This window comes from Mandrillus leucophaeus, unplaced genomic scaffold, assembly GCF_000951045.1.
Source record: "Mandrillus leucophaeus isolate KB7577 unplaced genomic scaffold, Mleu.le_1.0 Scaffold12, whole genome shotgun sequence".
Taxonomy (NCBI): Eukaryota; Metazoa; Chordata; class Mammalia; order Primates; family Cercopithecidae; genus Mandrillus; species Mandrillus leucophaeus.
In genome coordinates this window covers 6,122,742-6,141,449 of record NW_012100320.1, presented here as the reverse complement: position 1 = coordinate 6,141,449, position 18,708 = coordinate 6,122,742, and the positions used below count along the sequence as shown (strand labels likewise).

Genomic DNA, 18,708 nt, shown 5'->3' with positions numbered 1-18,708 from the left:
ATAAACCTGGGAGGCGGAGCTTGCAGTGAGCTGAGATCCGGCCACTGCACTCCAGCCTGGGCGACAGAGCGAGACTCCGTCTCAAAAAAAAAAAAAAGACTTGGAAAGCTCGCCGGGCGCGATGGCTCACGCCGGTAATCCCAGCACTTTGGGAGGCCGAGGTGGGCGGATCACGAGGTCAGGAGATGGAGACCATCCTGGCTAACACGGTGAAACCCTATCTCTACTACAAATACAAAAAATCAGCCGGGCGTGGTGGCGGGCGCCTGTAGTCCCAGCTACTCGGGTGGCTGAGGCAGGAGAATGGCGTGAATGGAGCTTGCAGTGAGCCGAGATCGCACCACTGTACTCCAGCCTGGGTGACAGAAAAAGACTCCGTCTCAAAAAAGAAAAAAAAAGATTTAGAAACCTCTAATTCTTCTCAGAGTTACTCTACCAGCCAGCAATGGTAGAGCAAGAACTGAAACCATATCTTTTCTCTTCAAAGCAGGGTTCTTTGTATTCCACATATAGTGGAAAAGTGGTAAATACCAAACTAAATAGCATGGTTGGGAACCAGACATAGACATGCAGGAGTGACAATAAAATTTCAGAGTTAAAGGGGACTTAAAAAATCATCAATCTAATCCCCTTCCCATTCAAGATTCTATCTGCCCCCTACCCATCTCCCGAAGGAATTGACATGTAGTCTCTGAACAGCTCCAACAACAGAAGACTGTCTCAGGAGGTAACCCATTCCATTTTCTGAGGATTAAAACACTCTTCATGTCTCCTAGTTACTAACACATTACTTCTAGTTCTGTTTTAAAAGAGTAAGTCTAACTGATTCTAGGACTTTCTGTTTCATGTTTCACTTCATTTACTTCTACACATCATTCTAAATTTGATTTTAAAATAGCAAAATTATTGTATGAGAAAACAGGTGGCACCATTTGAAATACCTCAAAAGGACATTCAACAAGATTACAATCTCCTGTCTTTAGCATTCATAGTTAATTCATTACATCTGAGATAATATTTCAAAATTTATTGCTGTTCTTGTAAAGAATCCATATGATCTCCAATTAAAGTATACTGTTTTTAAAAAGCTATTAAAAATAAATGCAAGTTTTCTTTTTAATTTTGAACCATCACATATTTATTAAATATTGAGGCTTTATTATATGATAAGTGCTGGAAAGAAAACTTCATAACACATGGTTCTCACCCAGTTGTGGACAGCAGTGTTTTCAGTATGGCTTGAATGGACTATATAAATAGATTTAGAACTGCTAGATTTTGTTGGCAGGGAAAGTTACCGGGATTTCAACACTGTCAAGGCAACATTGACAAATGCCTTCAACACTGTCAAGGCAAAAGTATTTCTTGGATGAATAAACGACTGTTGATTTTGAAATGTGATCTAAAATTAAGTGACACTATTTAGATTTTTATTCAAACTTTCAAATTCTTGCTTCCTTCATTTTATAAATTTAGAGATTTGAAAACATAAACTAAAATTTTGGTTGTCATCTCATGGGAAGAGTCTTGATACAGTGTGTAAAAAAGGTAACAAAGGTATCTATTTTCATCTAGTTCTTAAACATCTATGTCTTCTGAAATAAAAATATCCACTTTAAGTGGAGTTTTACATTTATATCTATTTGCTAGAGTATTAATTTTTTATTTTGTATATTTTTATTCTTCCTTTAGGGTTTGAGTAGACAACTTTTTAAGTCTGATTTTAAATTATGAACTAATATGAAAATGGAGTAAAATGAATCACTTTGTGGTTAATAAATTCAATGTTCTGTTTACAGACAGATTGTTATAAAATTACTGATATATTCTCACAGAAGCAGTAAAGGTTATGTCAAATAAGTACTAAAAAAATTATACTACGTAGTGTTAATGATGTTACCTTAACATACCAGCTTCAGGGGCTGCATAATTGTTTCTGCTAACCCATAAATTTTTGAGTAACAACAAAATTATTGTGATTTTTCTTACTAAATAATTCATACATTACAAAGCATGTATGTAACAAGGTCCATGAATCACTAAAGCATATAATGATCATATATCTAATGACATATCTCTTTTCATAAGATGAATTCAAATAGATTTATGTATTTAGGTTAACTAAAAAATACTGAGTTTATAAGATTCATAATTCTATCAACAACAACAAAAAAAACTTCAAATCTTCTTTAAGAAGTTCAGTTTCCATGATTTGCTTTTAAAACTGAAAGCTTTTGTTTATCAAAATCCTTGTTTAAGCTACTTTTCATGAAGTTTTACAGCTTTTAAATTGATACTATAAATATCACCAAAGATAAATTAATAATATAATGGAATAGTACAATGTTCATAAACTGTATTTAAAATGATATAAGTGCAACTAAAATAGCCATAAGCAATACTACATAAAACCGCTTACTAGTAGTAACTGATATTCTTTATCCAGCAACTAGGATCTAAGAAAGGATATTTTCATTTACTAACACTTTACATGCCTTACGTTGGTCTTATCTTAAATAATCTCAAACCAAATGTATCCTTTTCATAATGTTACTAAAAATGATCCCAAATGAAATTTCATCTACTTAATCAAAACTAGGTTTCATAATTAAAAATTTTTAAATTCTAAGACTGCTACATACAAAATGATGTCAACATGCTTTAACTATTTTAATCTCTAACATTTTTTAACCTCATGCAGTCATATTTTATCATACTAACATTGAATCCTTTACTAATTTTTAAAAATTGTTTTTAATTGTGATAAAATACACATAATATAATATTTACCATGTTAACCTTTTTTTTTTTTCTTTTTAGAGACAAGGTCTTGCTGTGTTGCCCAGGCTGGAGTGCATTGGCTGTTAACAGGCACAATCATGCCACACTGCAGCTTTCAAACTGTTGGGCACAAGTAATCCTCCTGCCTCAACCTCCCATTAACTGTACCATTCAGTGGTTGTAAGTACATTGATGTTATTCTACAACCATCAATACCATCCATCCACAGAACGTTTATCATATTACAGAACCCAAACTCTGTACCCATTAAACACTAATTGTGCATTGTCCTCTTCTTTTTTTTTTTTTTTTTTTTTTGAGACAGAGTTTCACTCTTGTTACCCAAGCTGGAGTGCAATGGCATGATCTCAGCTCACTGCAACCTCCAGTTCCCAGGTTCAAGCCATTCTCCTGCCTCAGCCTCCCAAGTAGCTGAGATTATAGGCACGCGCCACCACGCTTGGCTAATTTTTTGTATTTTTAGTAGAAATGGGGTTTCACCATGTTAGCTAGACTGGTCTTGAACTCCTGACCTCGGGTGATCCTCCTGCCTCGGCCTCCCAAAGTGTTGGGATTACAGGCGTGAGCAACTGCATCCAGCCTGTCCTCTTCTCTTTAATAATTTTAAGAGACTTATTAAGATATAATTCCATACACTTCTTTCATTTAAAGTGTACAATTCAGTGGTTTGCATATAGTCACAGAATTGGGCAACCAAACCCAATCAATTTTAGAACAGTTTCATCAGCAGCAAAAGAAACCCCATGCCCCTTAGTGGTGACTCCCCATTTCCCCCCAACCTCTTCAGCCCTAGACAACCACTAATCTACCTTCCGTCTCTACAGATTTGCCTATTCGGAACATTTCATATAAATGGAATTATATGAGATCTTTTACGACTGGCTGATTTCACTTAGTGTAATTTTTTTTTTTTTTTTTTTTTTTGAGACAAAGTCTGGCTCTGTCACCTAGGCTGGAGTGTAGTGGCGCGATCTCGGCTCACTGCAACCTCCACCTCCCGGATTCACACCATTCTCCTGCCTCGGCCTCTCGAGTAGCTGCAACCCTGTAGTCCGCCACCACGCCTAGCTAATTTTTTCTATTTTTAGTAGAAACGAGGTTTCACCGTGTTCGCCAGGATGGTTTCGATCTCCTGACCTTGTGATCCGCCCGCCTCAGCCTCCCAAAGTGCTGGGATTACAGGCGTGAGCCACCTTGCTCGGCCTCACTTAGTGTAATAGTTTTAAGCTTCATCATTGGTATAGCTTGTATCAGTATTTCATCCCTTTTTTGAATGAGTAATATTCCGTTGTGTCACTATGCTACATGTTACCTGTTCATCAACTAATGAATATTTTTGTTTCCACTTTTTTGCTAGTATGAATAATGCTGATATGAACAATTGTGTACAAGTTTTTGTGTGGATATATGTTTTCAGTTCTCTAGGGTATATACCTAGGAGCAGAATTGCTGGGTCATATAGTAATTCCGTGTTTAATATTTTGAGCAACTGCCAAACTTTTCCAAAGCAGCTGCACCAATTTACATTTCTTCCAGCAATGCATGAGTTTTTCATTTCTCCACATTCTCATCCACACTTATTTTTGTCTTTTTGATCACAGTCATCCTAGTGGATATGAAGTGGTATCTCGTTGTGGGTTTGTTTTGCATTTTCCTAATGATTAGTTGAACATCTTTTCATGTGCTTGTTAGCCATTTATATATCTTCTTGGACAAATGTGTGTTCAAATCAAATTTTCAATTGGGTTGGTGAGCTTTAAAAGTTATTTATGTATTCTGGATATAAGTCCCTTATCAGATATATGATTTGTACATATTTTCTCCCGTTCTGTGGGTTGTCTTTCATTTTCTTGATAGAGACCTTTGAAGCACAAACATTTTACATTTTGATGAAGTCCTGGTTGTATTTGTCTATTTTTTCTTTTGTCATCTGCCTTTATCCTTTTCCGAAGTATTATAGGTTGGTGCAAAAGTAATTGTGGTTTTGGTTTTGCCTTTTTTTTTTTTTTTTTTTTTGTGAGACGGAGTCTTGCTCTGTCGCCCAGGCTGGAGTGCAGTGGTGCGATCTCAGTCACTGCAAGCTACGCCTTCTGGGTTCACGCCATTCTCCTGCCTCAGCCTCCTGAGTGGCTGGGACTACAGGCGCCTGCCACCACGCCCGGCTAATTTTTGTATTTTTGGTAGAGACAGGGTTTCACCATGTTAGCCATAATGTGTCTCTATCTCTTGACCTTGTGATCTGCCCACCTCGGCCTCCCAAAGTGCTGGGATTACAGGCGTGAGCCACTGCACCCGGCCACCCTTTTTTTTTTTTTTTTTTAATTGCCAAGGTTGTGTTGGTGGAAACTGTTTTAGCCACATTTTCATTAAAAGAAAAAAAATTCCACATCTGATCTCCAATTTATATTAGAAAACTACTCTGTGGACTGTGGTCATACTAATAACACTTCTTATTGTTGGGAAAGCCCTGGTGAAACATTTGTCAAGCACATAAAATGATATGAAAGTGAAATCTAGTAATTAAGATTTGTGTTCTATCGATTGTGTAGCTTAAGTAATTTTTCATTACTAACAGATTTAATAAGTATAAGTAGTTAAAGATTCTGACTTGGCACTAGTCATTAACATGTAATTGAACTAGTAAAAAAGATCAGTTAAAGCTGTGTTGATTACCACCTTATCTTTGAAAGGCAATTAAAGACCTCAATCATTGCAACAAGATTTGATTGTGCAGCCTTTATTGGACATTGATCTTTCAGCAAAGTGCAGTTACATTTTCCATTAATTTACAGTAACAGAATTTAACTCTGATACCCTAGACTGTTGACCCAGGTGAGATGTAATGCTAAGTACTTGTTAGGTTAAGATGCCCCCAAATGTCATTATTGTCCGAATAGTAAGTGCTGAAAAACAGTAGATACTTAATCCACTAGTTTTAGGATAAGGTTTCTGTTGTCTGTATTAGCTTTTCAGTGAAGTGAAACCAAGATCTTTGCCTTTTATGTCATCCCACTTATTCAAACATCATTAACAGAGTTAAAAGATATTTCATGAAGAACTATAGATATTTTGTGCTTACAGTTTTGGGTGAATATAAACATAAATGACGTGAAGTAAAATGTACTTTAAAAAATACATATGGTTTTTAATACTTAAAAATGTTTCAGCCAGGCGCGGTGGTTCATGCCTGTAATCCCAGCACTTTGGGAGGCCGAGGCGTGCGGATCACCTGAGATCAGTAGTTCAAGACCAGCCTGACCAACATGGTGAAACCGTCTGTACTGAAAATACAAAATTAGACAGGCGTGGTGGTGCATTCCTGTAATCCCAGCTACTCAGGAGGCTGAAACAGGAGAATCACTTGGACCTGGGAGGCGGAGGCTGCAATGAGCCAAGATCGCACCACTGCACTCCAGCCTGGACAAGACTAAAACTCCTCTCAAAAAGAAAAGTTTCAATTTTTACAGAAGTCAACGTTAGAAAAATATTAATGCCCCAAAGTGTGTGGTAAACTATAACTGATTGTACAATTTGGCATTTTAGGACATCAGCACTAAGAAAATAGAGATTTTTGTATTAGCAGCCTCTCCTATGCTCCCAAATAGGTTACTGAATCTTTATAGTGGCTCAAACCTTACACAGGAACTAAGAATTTTGCCTAGAAATTTATTCCAATACATGATCATTCATTTGTATAGAAATAACAATAGAAGAGATGCAAGGTTTTGTACTAAAAGTACACCTTTATTAAAACAGTTTTGGATTATTTTAAAGATTAAAAATCCTATCAAAGAAATATGACAGAAAAGCTAAATCAGTGGTTTCACCAATTAAGGAAACTACTCATATGCAGAAGAGCAGGGCCTGTTCAGCTCCCCACATGGCACTTCAGGGTTAGTGGGCATGTGCCTTCAGCACACCTCTCCTTCTCTCTCCATCACCTTGTTTTTGAAATGTTTTAATTAATGAAGTCCTTTAAGTATAAATGTAAATATATGGAGCAGAAGAATGTGGATTATAAAAACAGAGCTTTTGCAGAGACAAAAGTAAAACTGATGCACATTTTCGGGTAGAAAAGTCTCTTGTTTCATACTTCTCAGATTGCAAGTGGAAAAACTAAGACACAAAGGAGGAGAGTTATTAGCCTGAGGTCAAAAAGACAGCACTGATACTAAAAATAGACTTAGTCTCCTGACTTACACGTTTATGCTTTCTCCCTTTTAGGCCATAATACTTTGGTATAATATGCAGCTTTAAAGAAAAAACTTAAACCATTGCTGTTCAATGGGAAGTACTGTTTTCGGACTAAAAGTTTACAAGACTTAATAAATCCAATGAATGATATTTAAATTTTTAAACCACGCCTTTACCCATTGTTGAGTTCATCCTTCACCATGATCAACTCCGTAAGAGCAAGAGGTCTATTGATTTTCATGTAATACAAGAAAATATTACATTTGCTTAATTGTTATAGTGAGCACATCAGACAAGAAATCAAGGCCCTATTTAATGCTGCAAGCAGCAGAGAATTACAGAGATCAATAGGGTAGTTTGTCAAAGATGTTCTCCAAGGAGACTTACCTATCACATATGGACAAGAAGTCACACTGACTATAGCTATTGAAAAACAGGTAAGCAGAGTCAGCAGTACAAATTATCAGAAATCAAACAGGCCAGTGTGAAAAGAGGTGCAACTCTACTGAAAAGCTGTATTCATAGTCCGGTAATTAAAAACCATTTTATCAGCCTTGTGTTGGGACCAAACCTTTACAGCCAGTATTGACAAGACCAGCAGCAATGAATGAGCAGTATTTGACTTAAAACTTATGAGCTATAGTTATTTAATTTTGCCCATTACAGAGGAAATCAGTTCTAGCCTTCCTTGCAAAATGCTAATAGTCAGTTGTTTTATTATTAATGAAGCTTAATGTAACACTATCTCCTTTGTGTAAGCCATTCATTTAACTAGTGTCAAGTATATTCTTCTGGACTAAATATATTGGTGTAAGTACTTCTTTGATTAAACTGTTACTTAGAATTGCTTTTAGACAAGTGAACACTACATATATTTGCAGAACAGTTCACTCTCTGTAGATCATTTAAAATGACTACCTTTAACGAAGCTGGTTTGTATTACTTCATTATTCTGGTGCCTTCACCTCAGTCACTTCCACTCACTTTCTCTACTGACTTGACAGGAGTAAGCATCCAAATGTTGAATTTTATTAAATGTTTTGCTACAAAAATGTGTAAGTGTTGCAGAGTATCAGCAACACATTAACATAAAATGATATATAATGTATGTTTGTAATTATGGGAGAGATCATAAATCTTAAAACACCCATTGGTTTAGAAATTAAATAGTTCTACTTAGTTCTCCCTAAATTACTCCAAATTTCTGAAATTTACCATTCATCTGGGTATGTTGTGACTACCCCAAGGATAAATTTTTTAAATGACTTGGTTTTCAAAAATGCAATTAATAAAATTCAAATGCAAAAGTGCCATTAGGTCTTTAAAATTTCAGCCCACTCCCTATTGCCAATAAGTCTATGGATATATACCATTTCAGTTAATTGCTTTTATAAACAGTTACTAAATTTATTTTTCTGCATCTTTCTAGAAGACCTTAATTGTTCTGGCAGCTTTATAGGAAAGCTATTTTAACTTTTAATAAGTCTGAATTTCATTCACCTTGCTACACTTATATTAACCACTTATTATTACATTTTAAAAACGATATGGTTTTGGACTCTTTAAGCAACAAGAAGTTTCAACATTACACTCCAACCCCTCCTCCAGGTAAATGGCACAAGGCCTTTAAAACATTTCTATTTACAATCCTGGCAGCTGAATGGCTTAGTCTTGAGATTACAATTAGATTCTCATCAATTTTCGATTTGCCAGTGATATAATATTTCCATCATACATCCTAATGTCTTCTACTTCTTTTTCCATTGTTATATAAAATATTTTCCCCCCTCCTCTTTTGTGTGGGCATCTCTATTTTTTCTTCAGAGTTGATTTAAATTGTTAATACCTAATTATAGAATCTATTACATTGTAATCATTTTTTATCTGTAGGTTAACCTAGTTCTAGGGAAAAAATGGTGTGAAGCTTCATGTGTTTGTAGTTCCCATCAGCTAAACAGAGTACGTAATATATAACAGTGTACAAAAAGCTTCACCTCTTGAGGGCAATGATTCATCTTAAAGAAGCAGATACTGTAGAAAGAAAAAAGTATTTGCAAAAGTTTTATTTTAAAGGATCAAAAATAAATACTGCACATATACACAGAGAAAATCCACTGATATTTATGTTCTTCGATGCACACTTTCAATACATGGCACCTTCATCTTCTTTATTGAGAAAATAAACTGTTATGGGTCCATAACTGGTATGTACAGTCTCTGTGACTCTGGCAAATAACCAGGAGCCAAGTCCATATAATAAAGTTGGAATACCTAGAAAACAAATGAATATGTATAAACATCAATGCTTATTAATCATGCAAGTTACTAATCACATATAACACTCTTCAGCAATGTTAACAAATTACAATGTGGTAAAATATAAAAATACTACTCAACATTGACTCTATGATTATCTAAGGGCTCAATTTCATCAACGTGGAACATGATGGCAATTACGTGAGTCCAGAGGTTTTCATACTATAGACAAGGTGGGTATAAATGTTAATTCAGGTACTTCATAAATTCATTATCCTTGAATAATCATGAAGTAATTCTATATTCTTTTCATAAATAAGAAAATGGAGAAGAATACTCATTAATTTAGTTGTAGATACTCCTGATTATTAGCCTTGAGCTAAAATTACTAGGTTAACACTACTGGGTTTTTGAGATGGAGTCTCACTCTGTTGCCAGGCTAGAGTGCAGTGGTGTTATCTCGGCTCACTGCCACCTCCACCTCCTGGGTTCAAGCGATTCTTCTGCCTCAGCCTCCTGAGTAGCTGGGACTACAGGCACGCGCCACCATGCTCAGATAATTTTGTACTTTTTTAGTAGAGACGGGGTTTCACCATGTTGGCCAGGATGGTCTCGATCTCTTGACCTTGTGATCCCCCTGCCTAGGCCTCTGAAAGTGCTGGGATTACAGGTGTGAGCCACCGCACCCGGCCAACATTACTGTTCTTTAAGTTAGTAGTAACACTAATGGCTGAAGTAATTTTTGTGCAACTTAAAAGAAGCTGGGTCAAAGAGCTGTCTTTAAAATCTAAGGCAAAATCTAACTCCAAGTAAGATTTCAGTACAATAGGCATGAGAAAAAAACTATTATTCAGCATTTTTTCAGTTGATCTGAAAACAACCTTGTTTCAGCCAATTTGAAATCGATATACAGTAGACTCCAACATGTGTTTCTTCTTTGGAATTGATAAGATTTTGCTGCTTTGAGATTAGTTGCCATTTGTGATAAACAAAACTAAACACACTATCCAGAGGTATGCATTAAGCACTCACTTGCATATAAGACTGCTGGACACAAAACAAACTTTCACAATTCCTATCTTTTTAAAGGTACTTATTTAAAATCAATGACTACTAACATATTAAAAATGTAATAAAACCATAGGCACATGAATCAATAACAAATAGTATGCTCTGGACAAGCATTAATTTTATGCTCTTTTGAGGGAAATGGGCAGAAAGTGATACTTTAAAAGGATAGCTGTACATTTGGAAAATCACTTACTTTCTAGTAATAAAGAAAGCGGCCGGGCACTGTGGCTCATGCCTGTAATCCCAGCACTTTGGGAGGCCGAAGCAGGCAGATCACCTGAGGTTGGGAGTTCGAGACCAGCCTGACCAAGATGGAGAAACCCCGTCTATACTAAAAATACAAAATTAGCTGGGCGTAGTGGTGCATGCCTGTAATCCTAGCTACTCAGGAGGCTGAGGCAGGAGAATTGCTTGAACCCAGGAGGCAGAGGTTGCAGTGAGCCGAGATCACACCACTGCATTTCAGCCTGGCGACAAAGAGAGACTCGACTCAAAAAAAAAAAAAAAAGAAAAGAAAAAAAGCAACACATGCTCTGGACTAATCATATTGCTAAATTTTTGTCTTATTTTTCTGCAAGAATATATTTGCTGTGTTAAGCTCTTTTTGAGTGTGTTTGTTGAACTACTTTGTGCTGCTTCCTGAAGCTGCATTCCAGTCACTGTGATACCAGAGATTAATCAGGAGAAGCATCACATCACTAGCTGGTAATGAGGAGAAGAGGAAAAAAATGCCCATTCAGGCTAGAATCTCTCTATTTTTAGGAATATACTGGGTCACAGTTTGTCACCATCACAGGGTTCCCTGGAACTCCTATGAAACCTTAGTGTATCACCTTCTTTGCCCTGATAATGTCCAAAAGAATCTCTAAATACCTCAAGGGAATGTCATAAAAAAAATCCACAAAAAACTAGAATAATAAAGCTACTTATAAATCATTTAACCACAAAGAAAAAAAAAAAGGCAAGTGGCACAGGGGTGGGAGGTGGAAAAAGAAGAATACGAACAAGCTAGGCAGAAATGAGAGAGAAGTAGAGGGAGTAGTTGAAATAAAAAATGAATTTAAAATGCAATATCACAACTTCAAAAGCTGAAAATCAATGGAATGAGGAAGAAAAAAATAGGCTCTAGAAGCAATTACTAATTTTCTAAGCATACTGAGACTAAAATATATAAAATAGGCCTCTTAAACCAAGGCTAAGTATATAAATGTAAGGAATACCTGGTGACACTGACAATTTTGTTTTACAATATTTATCACAGTTATCAGTTAACATATTGATTTTAAAAATTCATACTTTTGAAAAATCATAAATACAGAAAAAAAGTCAATATCTTTTCAGCTAAAATCAAGGGCTGATTTTTATTAAGGTTACTAGCTTAATAACTATATTATATCTTATTAAAAAATAACCAGGAACCATTAGCAGTAATGCTGTTTGACAGGAGATGGAGTTATGATCTGAGTCAGAAATTCTGTATTTTTTCCCTTTGCTGTCTATTTAATGCAATCAGACTAATATTCAAAATGGGAAGGTTTGCCACCTATATAACTTATATATTACAAAATCTTCTTTGTATGCTTTAAAGTCTAAGATTCTATGGAAAATTCAATTTTTTCTGAAACATTAAATTTATATCTGAAACATATAACATCAAAAGAACCTGAAAATCAGTTCTTTGCATAATAATTCACTTTGAGTCAGTTGAACAGTAGATAAACCACTGTCAAATTAAGTACTTTAAAAAATTAGAATTCCTCAGTAAATCCCATTCCTTCCAATGGTAAGTTGCTTTTCTTAAATCTCAATCTACCTCTCAGCAGGATACCTAGACTGGTAAACCATCAGTAAAATGTCAGCTTCCAATGAAGGGAAGACGGAGGAGAAAAGGAGCAAATGGGTAAACAGAAATCTTTACTATTTACAAAATGGAAAAATGAATTACTCTAGTAATTACTAATTTGGAAGGGAAGAAGAGGAACAAAATCCTAAGTATAATATTAATAGGGTATGTACTTGGTCATCCAGAGAGACGACTGTACATCACAGAATAGGAAAGGACTCTATTATCTAATTCACATCCCCTCTACCTTCAGACAAAAATTAAAAATAAATGTTACCAGATGTGTTCACCACTTTAAAATATTTTTAAATTTCCTTTATCAGTATATCCCAATTTGTATTAAAGCATGCATGAGCAAAAAGTTGTCCTTTTTGCTTAACTTAGAACTCTTACTCTCATTTTACCAGGATTTTTAGAATGTCCAAAAGACCATACATACCATTAAATCACTCTCTCACATTAAAAAACAAAACAAAACACACTACAACTGTTGTTTCTTTCAACTTTAAAAGGTTTTACTTTTCTATGTGTGGAATGTTCTGAGTATCCACTTTTTTTGGATGTCTTAATATCTATATCTAAAAGAGAGGCCCCTAATCATTAAGGTGATCTTAAACAAAATGTTAACACTAAAAATGTGACTTTAAAGGAAAAGAAGGCATTTGGCTCATGGTTTACCTATAACCCTCCCGTTATGCTTTCCCTATTATTCTTTAGGGAAGAATGATTTCTTGCTTATGAAAATGCTAAAATAAACTTACACTTCTCGAATCTAGTTAACACTCCAGTCTTTCCAAATAATTTCGAATTGAATTTCCTAAGTCACCTCACCCTTCAACTTCAACCAACCTCCAAAGTAGTGGGCATGCTCTATACAGTCCATCAGTCAAATAATAAGAGGCATTTTTAAAGGATAACACTTTGCTAAATAATTTTCTCCTTACAGGACAGTCCAGTGGAGTAACGGCTCAAAAAGTCCATGACTGACATATATGTTATTATAAGCAAAAATACACAGACCACTTTTAACCTTAATGGACGATCAGATTATGTAATAGTATTACTAGTACGGCTGCGCAGGGCATAGTTTAATTCTGGCTTTTAAAACCTGGCTGGGTAACCTGTTTCATTCAGCTCCATGGCTAGATTTTGAATCACTGAAATCTAGATTGATTTTATACCAGCTATTAGTAAGTTCAAAACATCCTGAGGCCTTCTGTTTTCCCCTGACCTATTTCCATGTTCGTACCTCTTCTGTCATTAAACCAAAAGAAAATATACACCTAGTGACAGTAAACACCCTCAGGGCATCTCCATGAAAACATACAAATACTAAAGACCTTTAAAAATATTTTAGGCCTAGTACCTCAGGAAGCGTTATGTCTGGTGAAAACCTTTGGTGCTTTTAGTAAAACAAACTTTGAATTCATATAAAGAAAACAAAGAAACTGAAAGAGTAGTTCCAGTTCTTGCAACATAATGCAGCCGCAAAGTGATGTTCACGGGAATGAGTCCTGCCATGCAGTAAAACGGGTGTCAACTTCGGAGCCACTTTCCAGGGGGCGTTTCCTGACGCCCCCTGGCTTAGTGCCCAGACAGGGGTCGTCCCTGGTTAACTTGGGCAGGACAGGAGGGCGGCCTGCTCCTCCCTAGGCCCGAGGATGCGCCCGCAGCAGGTGAACGGCTTCGGGAGCCAGGAGCTCGGCAAGCTGGGGACCCCTGGGCGAGGACTACAAAGGACCCAAGGCGAAGCCAGCGCCGGCAGGCAGAGCCGACCCCGGCGGGACTCCACCTGCCCGCGAGTGTTCGTCAAGTGCTCGGCCGCTGCGGGGCCGTCCCGGCGGGGCGGGCTTCACCGCGTGGTCGCGGCAGTCGCCACTCACCGAGGTTGACGACCTTGAGCGCCGTGAAGAAGCGGTTCTGCCGGGCCAGGTCCTGCCAGGGCGCCTTGGAGCAGTGGTACTTGATGAAGGGGAAGCAGCCCGTGCGCAGGACATGGTAGTTGGCGCCCTGCACCGGCCAGTTGAAGTGAGAGAGGCCGAACTGGTCGTTGCGGACGGCGCTGTAGGGCACGCAGAAGGAGGTCCAGTGCGGCAGGCGCCGCTGCAGCAGGTGCCGCGTCAGCACCTCGGAGGCGCTGGGCTTGGGGCGGGCGGCGGCGCGCGAGGCCCACGGCCTGCACAGCAGCAGGCGAAGCGCGACCTCGTGGGCCATCCGCAGGGCCTCCATGGCCCGCCGCGCCGGGGACGCAGGCGGGTGTCTGCAGCCGCCAACGCACAAGCGCGCCCCCGGGCGAGCGGCGGGAAGGCCAACGGGGGCCGCGCGGGTGCCCGAAAGCCCCCGGGGTGCGGTGGCGCGTGCGCACAGCGATCCTGAGGCCTCCCGCTGGGGGTGGAGTCCGGGGGACAGGAGGCGTGACCTGCGCGAGGCGGGACCTGCGGGAGGCGGAGAGACACCTGCGTCAAGAGGCTGGTTTTGAGTGGCCTGGTATGACCTCGCGCCGTCATTAGTGACTCTGGGGCGGAGGAGGGATTCGGGCAGGTCTCATCAATTTGGGTCTGAGGAAAATTTAGGTGTAAAACAATTCAGTAACTTAACCACCTCCGCAAGGGGCAGAACTCAAACCCAGGTCTCCCTCCCACGCCCTGGGCTTCAGGGAAACTCTTGGGTGTCGTTGAAACACGACGAGGCGTCCTCAGGGAAGTGAGTAAGCAGCCGAGATCCCAGGTCTACGTTGTTTGGTAAGGCCGGGAGCACTTTTGTGTGTAGGTCCTCGCTGTCGGGTTCACTGTTTAAAATTAGTCCCAGAGATTTCAAAATCAGAAGTTTATTTAAAAACCTCACGTGTCTCGGTGCAGCGTCCGAACACACAAGGCCACCTCCCTCTAAGAACCTGGTAGACGGACCAGGAGCGTCTTACCGACTTTTGTGGTCCTCAGTCAACCATTATCAATCCATTACTTTGGGAAAACCTTTTCTCAAACTTTGCGGCCTCTTGAGGCAATAACTTACAGACACACCTACTTTTAAAAAAGCATTTCCTCTTTTGTCCTGAACTCATTTTGTTTGGAAAGGCCATATATAAACAAGATGATGTGTCTGAAACCACCTTATGTAAATGAGGTACAGTAATTACGCGTTAAGCATCATATAACAATTACTATCGTTGCTAAAAACTCAAGGGGGATGTAGGATAGTATGGCGAAATTTTATATTTCCCAGTTTTTTGTTTTGTTTTGTTTTTTTGAGACGGAGTCTCACTCTATTGCCCAGGCTGGAGTGCAATGGCGCTATCTTGGCTCACTGCAACCTCTGCTTCCCAGGTTCAAGTGATTCTCCTGCCTCAGCCTCTTGAGTAGCTGGGATTACAGGCGTGCACCACCCTACCCTGCTACTTTTTGTATTTTTAATAGAGTCGCAGTTTCACCATGTTGGCCAGGCTGGTCTCGAACTCCTGACCTCGTGATCCACCCGCCTCAGCCTCCCAAAGTGCTGGGATTACAGGCGTGAACCACTGCACCTGGCCTATTCCCCAGTTTTTATTGAACATTGATTGAGCACCCACCAACATATGCCGAATCTTGAACTTTACCTTACAGAATTTGAACTTGAACTTTACCTTATAGAACTTGGACTTTATAGAATTTTTTTTTTTTTTTTTTTTGAAAAGATCTCACTGTTATCCAGGCTGAAGTGCAGTGGCTTGATTTCGGCTCACTGCAAATTCCTCCTCCTGGGCTCAATCGATCCTCCTACTCTCAGCCTCCCAAGTAGCTGGGACTACAGGTGTGTGCCACCTACACTCGGCCACTGTTTTTGGTATTTTTAGTAGAGGTGGAATTTTGCCATGTTCCCAGGCTGGTCTTGAACACTTGGGCACAAGTGATCCCCCCCCTCGGCCTCCCAAAGTGGTGGAATTACAGGTGTGAGCCTTTGCACCTGACCAAATTAAATTTTAAAAAACAGTGGAGTCCTTTTTCAAACAAAATCTGTTGAAGAAGATCCCCAACACATAAAATTGGTTAAAACTGATGCTTTAGACTGGGCGTGGTGGCTCACACCTGTAATCCCAGCACTCTAGGAGGCCAAGGCCGGTGGATCATCTGAGGTCAGGAGTTCGAGACCAGCCTGGCCAACATGGCGAAACCCTGTCTCTACTAAAAATACAAAAATTAGCCAGGCGTGGTGGCACATGCCTGTAGTCCCAGCTACTCAGGAGGCTGAGGAAGGAGAATTGCTTGAACCCAGGAGGCAGAGGTTGCAGTAAGCCAAGATCGTGCCATTGCACTCCAGCCTGGTTGACAGAGCGAGACTCCGTCTAAAAAAAAAACAAAAACAAAAAAACCTTATGCTTTATTACTAAACGTAAGTTCAAAAATTGTTTTAACCTTTTATTTTACTTATTTATTTTTTAGGCATGCATTCTCACTCTGTTGCTTAAGCTGGTCTAGAACTCAAGCCAATCTGTCACTTCAGCCTCTTGAGTCACTGGGATTACAGGAACCACCATGTCCAGCTGTAAGTTCAAATTTTTTATATTAACTTTTTAGGTAAATAAAAAACAAAACAATGAAACTTCAGTGTGTTGTTGTCTTGGATTTTCTTTTGTTTTGAGCAGAAAGGGGATTCATTGGAAGAAAAGTAGATAGCCCAAATAGTAAACAAGAAGTCTAGAGAACTAGTCTCAGAAAATAGGAAGGAACCAGGAGAGTCTGAACAGCAAAGACATAGATAAGACCAACAGGAACTAGTCTGGCGAGCATGCCATTGCTGGCCCCACTGCCACTGGACTCTTGATCCTATTGCTTGCAAAATATTGAAGATGGGGGTTGTGGTTGTGAAAGTGGATCCTTTGAATTGAGTCGTTCCTATCCCCAGCTAAAACAGTGGAAAAGCCAGGGGGGAGAAAGCACTCAGGACACATGGCATTACTTCAGAAACGTAATTCTCTGCAAGTCCCACTGCTGAAACTGCCTGTTGTGACCTGAGACCAGTTTTATCTGTAACTGCTGAGATAACTTGCTGCAACTCTAGAATTAATTCTCCCCACTGCCTTACCTATTGAAGCTTGCCAGCTCCTCAGAACCTTACTAGTGCCAATGAACTTTCTCAAAGAGCACTATGTAACATTTTTCTGTTTTATAAAAGCTCCAACCTTCTCTTCGCTCTTCAGACATATTGAAGACCACCTGGTCTGTGTGTATATACCAAATTGCAATTTTTCCCCCCAAAAAGTGTTAAATTTAGAGATTAATCTCTGTATCTTTATTTTAACTTCAACATAGTGGCAGTTACAGCAGACTCAGTATCCAGTTTATTTCTGCATCTTCTGTTTTGGTTGTACACTATCAAGAAAATTCCAATTTCTTCAGAGAAGTAGATACAAATAAGAGTGGTTTTTAAATTATTCATCTTGAAATCCGGCCATGTGCTTCAATTACAAAAATGGCAGCAGGAGATTAATTATGAGATCTACACTGAAATGACTTAACCTCAAATTAATGTGTGGGCAGTTTGCAATATGTTAAATTTTGGCATTATCTGTCTTTTGGCAATATAAAAATCTTTTTTAAAAAAACATGAAATTTGAATTGAACATGTGCAGAATCCCTGAAGTATGTCTGAGAAACCCTAGGTTCTGTGGCATATGAGATGAAAACCACTGACAAAGAGGACCAGATATTACATATGTTCACTGCATTTTTGCATCAAGAAGGCTTGGGAAAAGGGCTACCAAACTGAAGGACTTCTGTTGGTAACAACTCTCTTGGCTAAACCTCGTCAGCAGTGAAGGTTTCTCTTAACCCGAGCCTCTTTCACTATCTCCCTTTCTTTTCTATTCTAAGGTAGAAAGTTCCCTCAAAGAGAGACAAAAATGTGGGCCACACCCCATATTTAAGAGTGTTTGAATGAAACATTCCCTTACCTAAAGATACAGAGATGGAGAAAATAACATCTCTTCTGACTTTAAGATTATTTGGTGCCACTTCCATAATTGAAATAAGATAATTTCTCAAAACAACAGCAACCAACCCACAACTCAGATCACATGCTTGATTTTCTTTTCAGTTCCAATTCTTCATGGCTGTGAAACAGGGACCTAGGGATGTTGCACTCAAAAGCCTAAGTTGATGTTTTTTTAAAAAATTGTATCCTATAATTAAGAATGCATTACATAAATACATTTTTCCACATAGCATAGAGAAACGGCATCTCTCTTAGAAGGAACCCCTTAAAATGATTATAAAGGCCGATACTGTGGACAGCATTTAGCATGTGCACACATACTTCATGCTGCTCCTAGAAGGGACTTTGCATTCCTGTTTTTGTTTTAAAGGCATGTAGAACATTGTAGGTGCCTAGAACATATTAAAAATGAATTTTAGGCTGGGTGTGGTGACTCTTGCCTGTAATCCCAGCACTTTGGGAGGCCGAGGCAGATGGATCACCTGAGGTTGGAAATTCGAGACCAGCCTGACAAACATGGAAAAACCCCATCTCTACTAAAAATACAAAATTAGCCAGGTGTGGTGGCGCATGCC

At 38.8% G+C, this 18,708-nt stretch overlaps 1 protein-coding gene and 1 long non-coding RNA gene across 2 annotated transcripts in view; one reads left to right on the top strand and one right to left on the bottom strand.

Moving 5' to 3' along the window:
* Positions 1-8,378: 8,378 nt before the first annotated feature.
* On the bottom strand, positions 8,379-14,566 carry LOC105530896 (chromosome unknown open reading frame, human C15orf61). Its single transcript, XM_011968631.1, has 2 exons — positions 14,050-14,566; positions 8,379-9,267 (listed from the first exon to the last, which is right to left on the bottom strand). The coding sequence occupies exons 1-2, from the start codon at positions 14,393-14,395 to the stop codon at positions 9,140-9,142; spliced, it is 474 nt and encodes a 157-aa protein (XP_011824021.1). The 5' UTR covers positions 14,396-14,566; the 3' UTR covers positions 8,379-9,139.
* LOC105530902 overlaps positions 13,518-18,708 on the top strand; it is a 6,894-nt gene continuing 1,703 nt past the window's right edge. Inside the window, exons 1-2 of the long non-coding RNA XR_001004708.1 lie at positions 13,518-14,150; positions 16,582-16,684. This is a non-coding gene — a long non-coding RNA (uncharacterized LOC105530902). The remainder of the gene's footprint in view (positions 14,151-16,581; positions 16,685-18,708) is intronic.

What these genes read in the sequence shown, in the direction of transcription:
- LOC105530896 (XM_011968631.1), bottom strand. Translation starts at nt 14,395, where the DNA reads ATGGAGGCCCTGCGGATGGCCCACGAGGTCGCGCTTCGCCTGCTGCTG. An exon ending in GCTCAAGGTCGTCAACCTCG is followed by an intron (nt 9,268 to 14,049) that starts GTGAGTGGCGAC and finishes TTTGTTTTCTAG; the next exon opens with GTATTCCAACTTTATTATAT.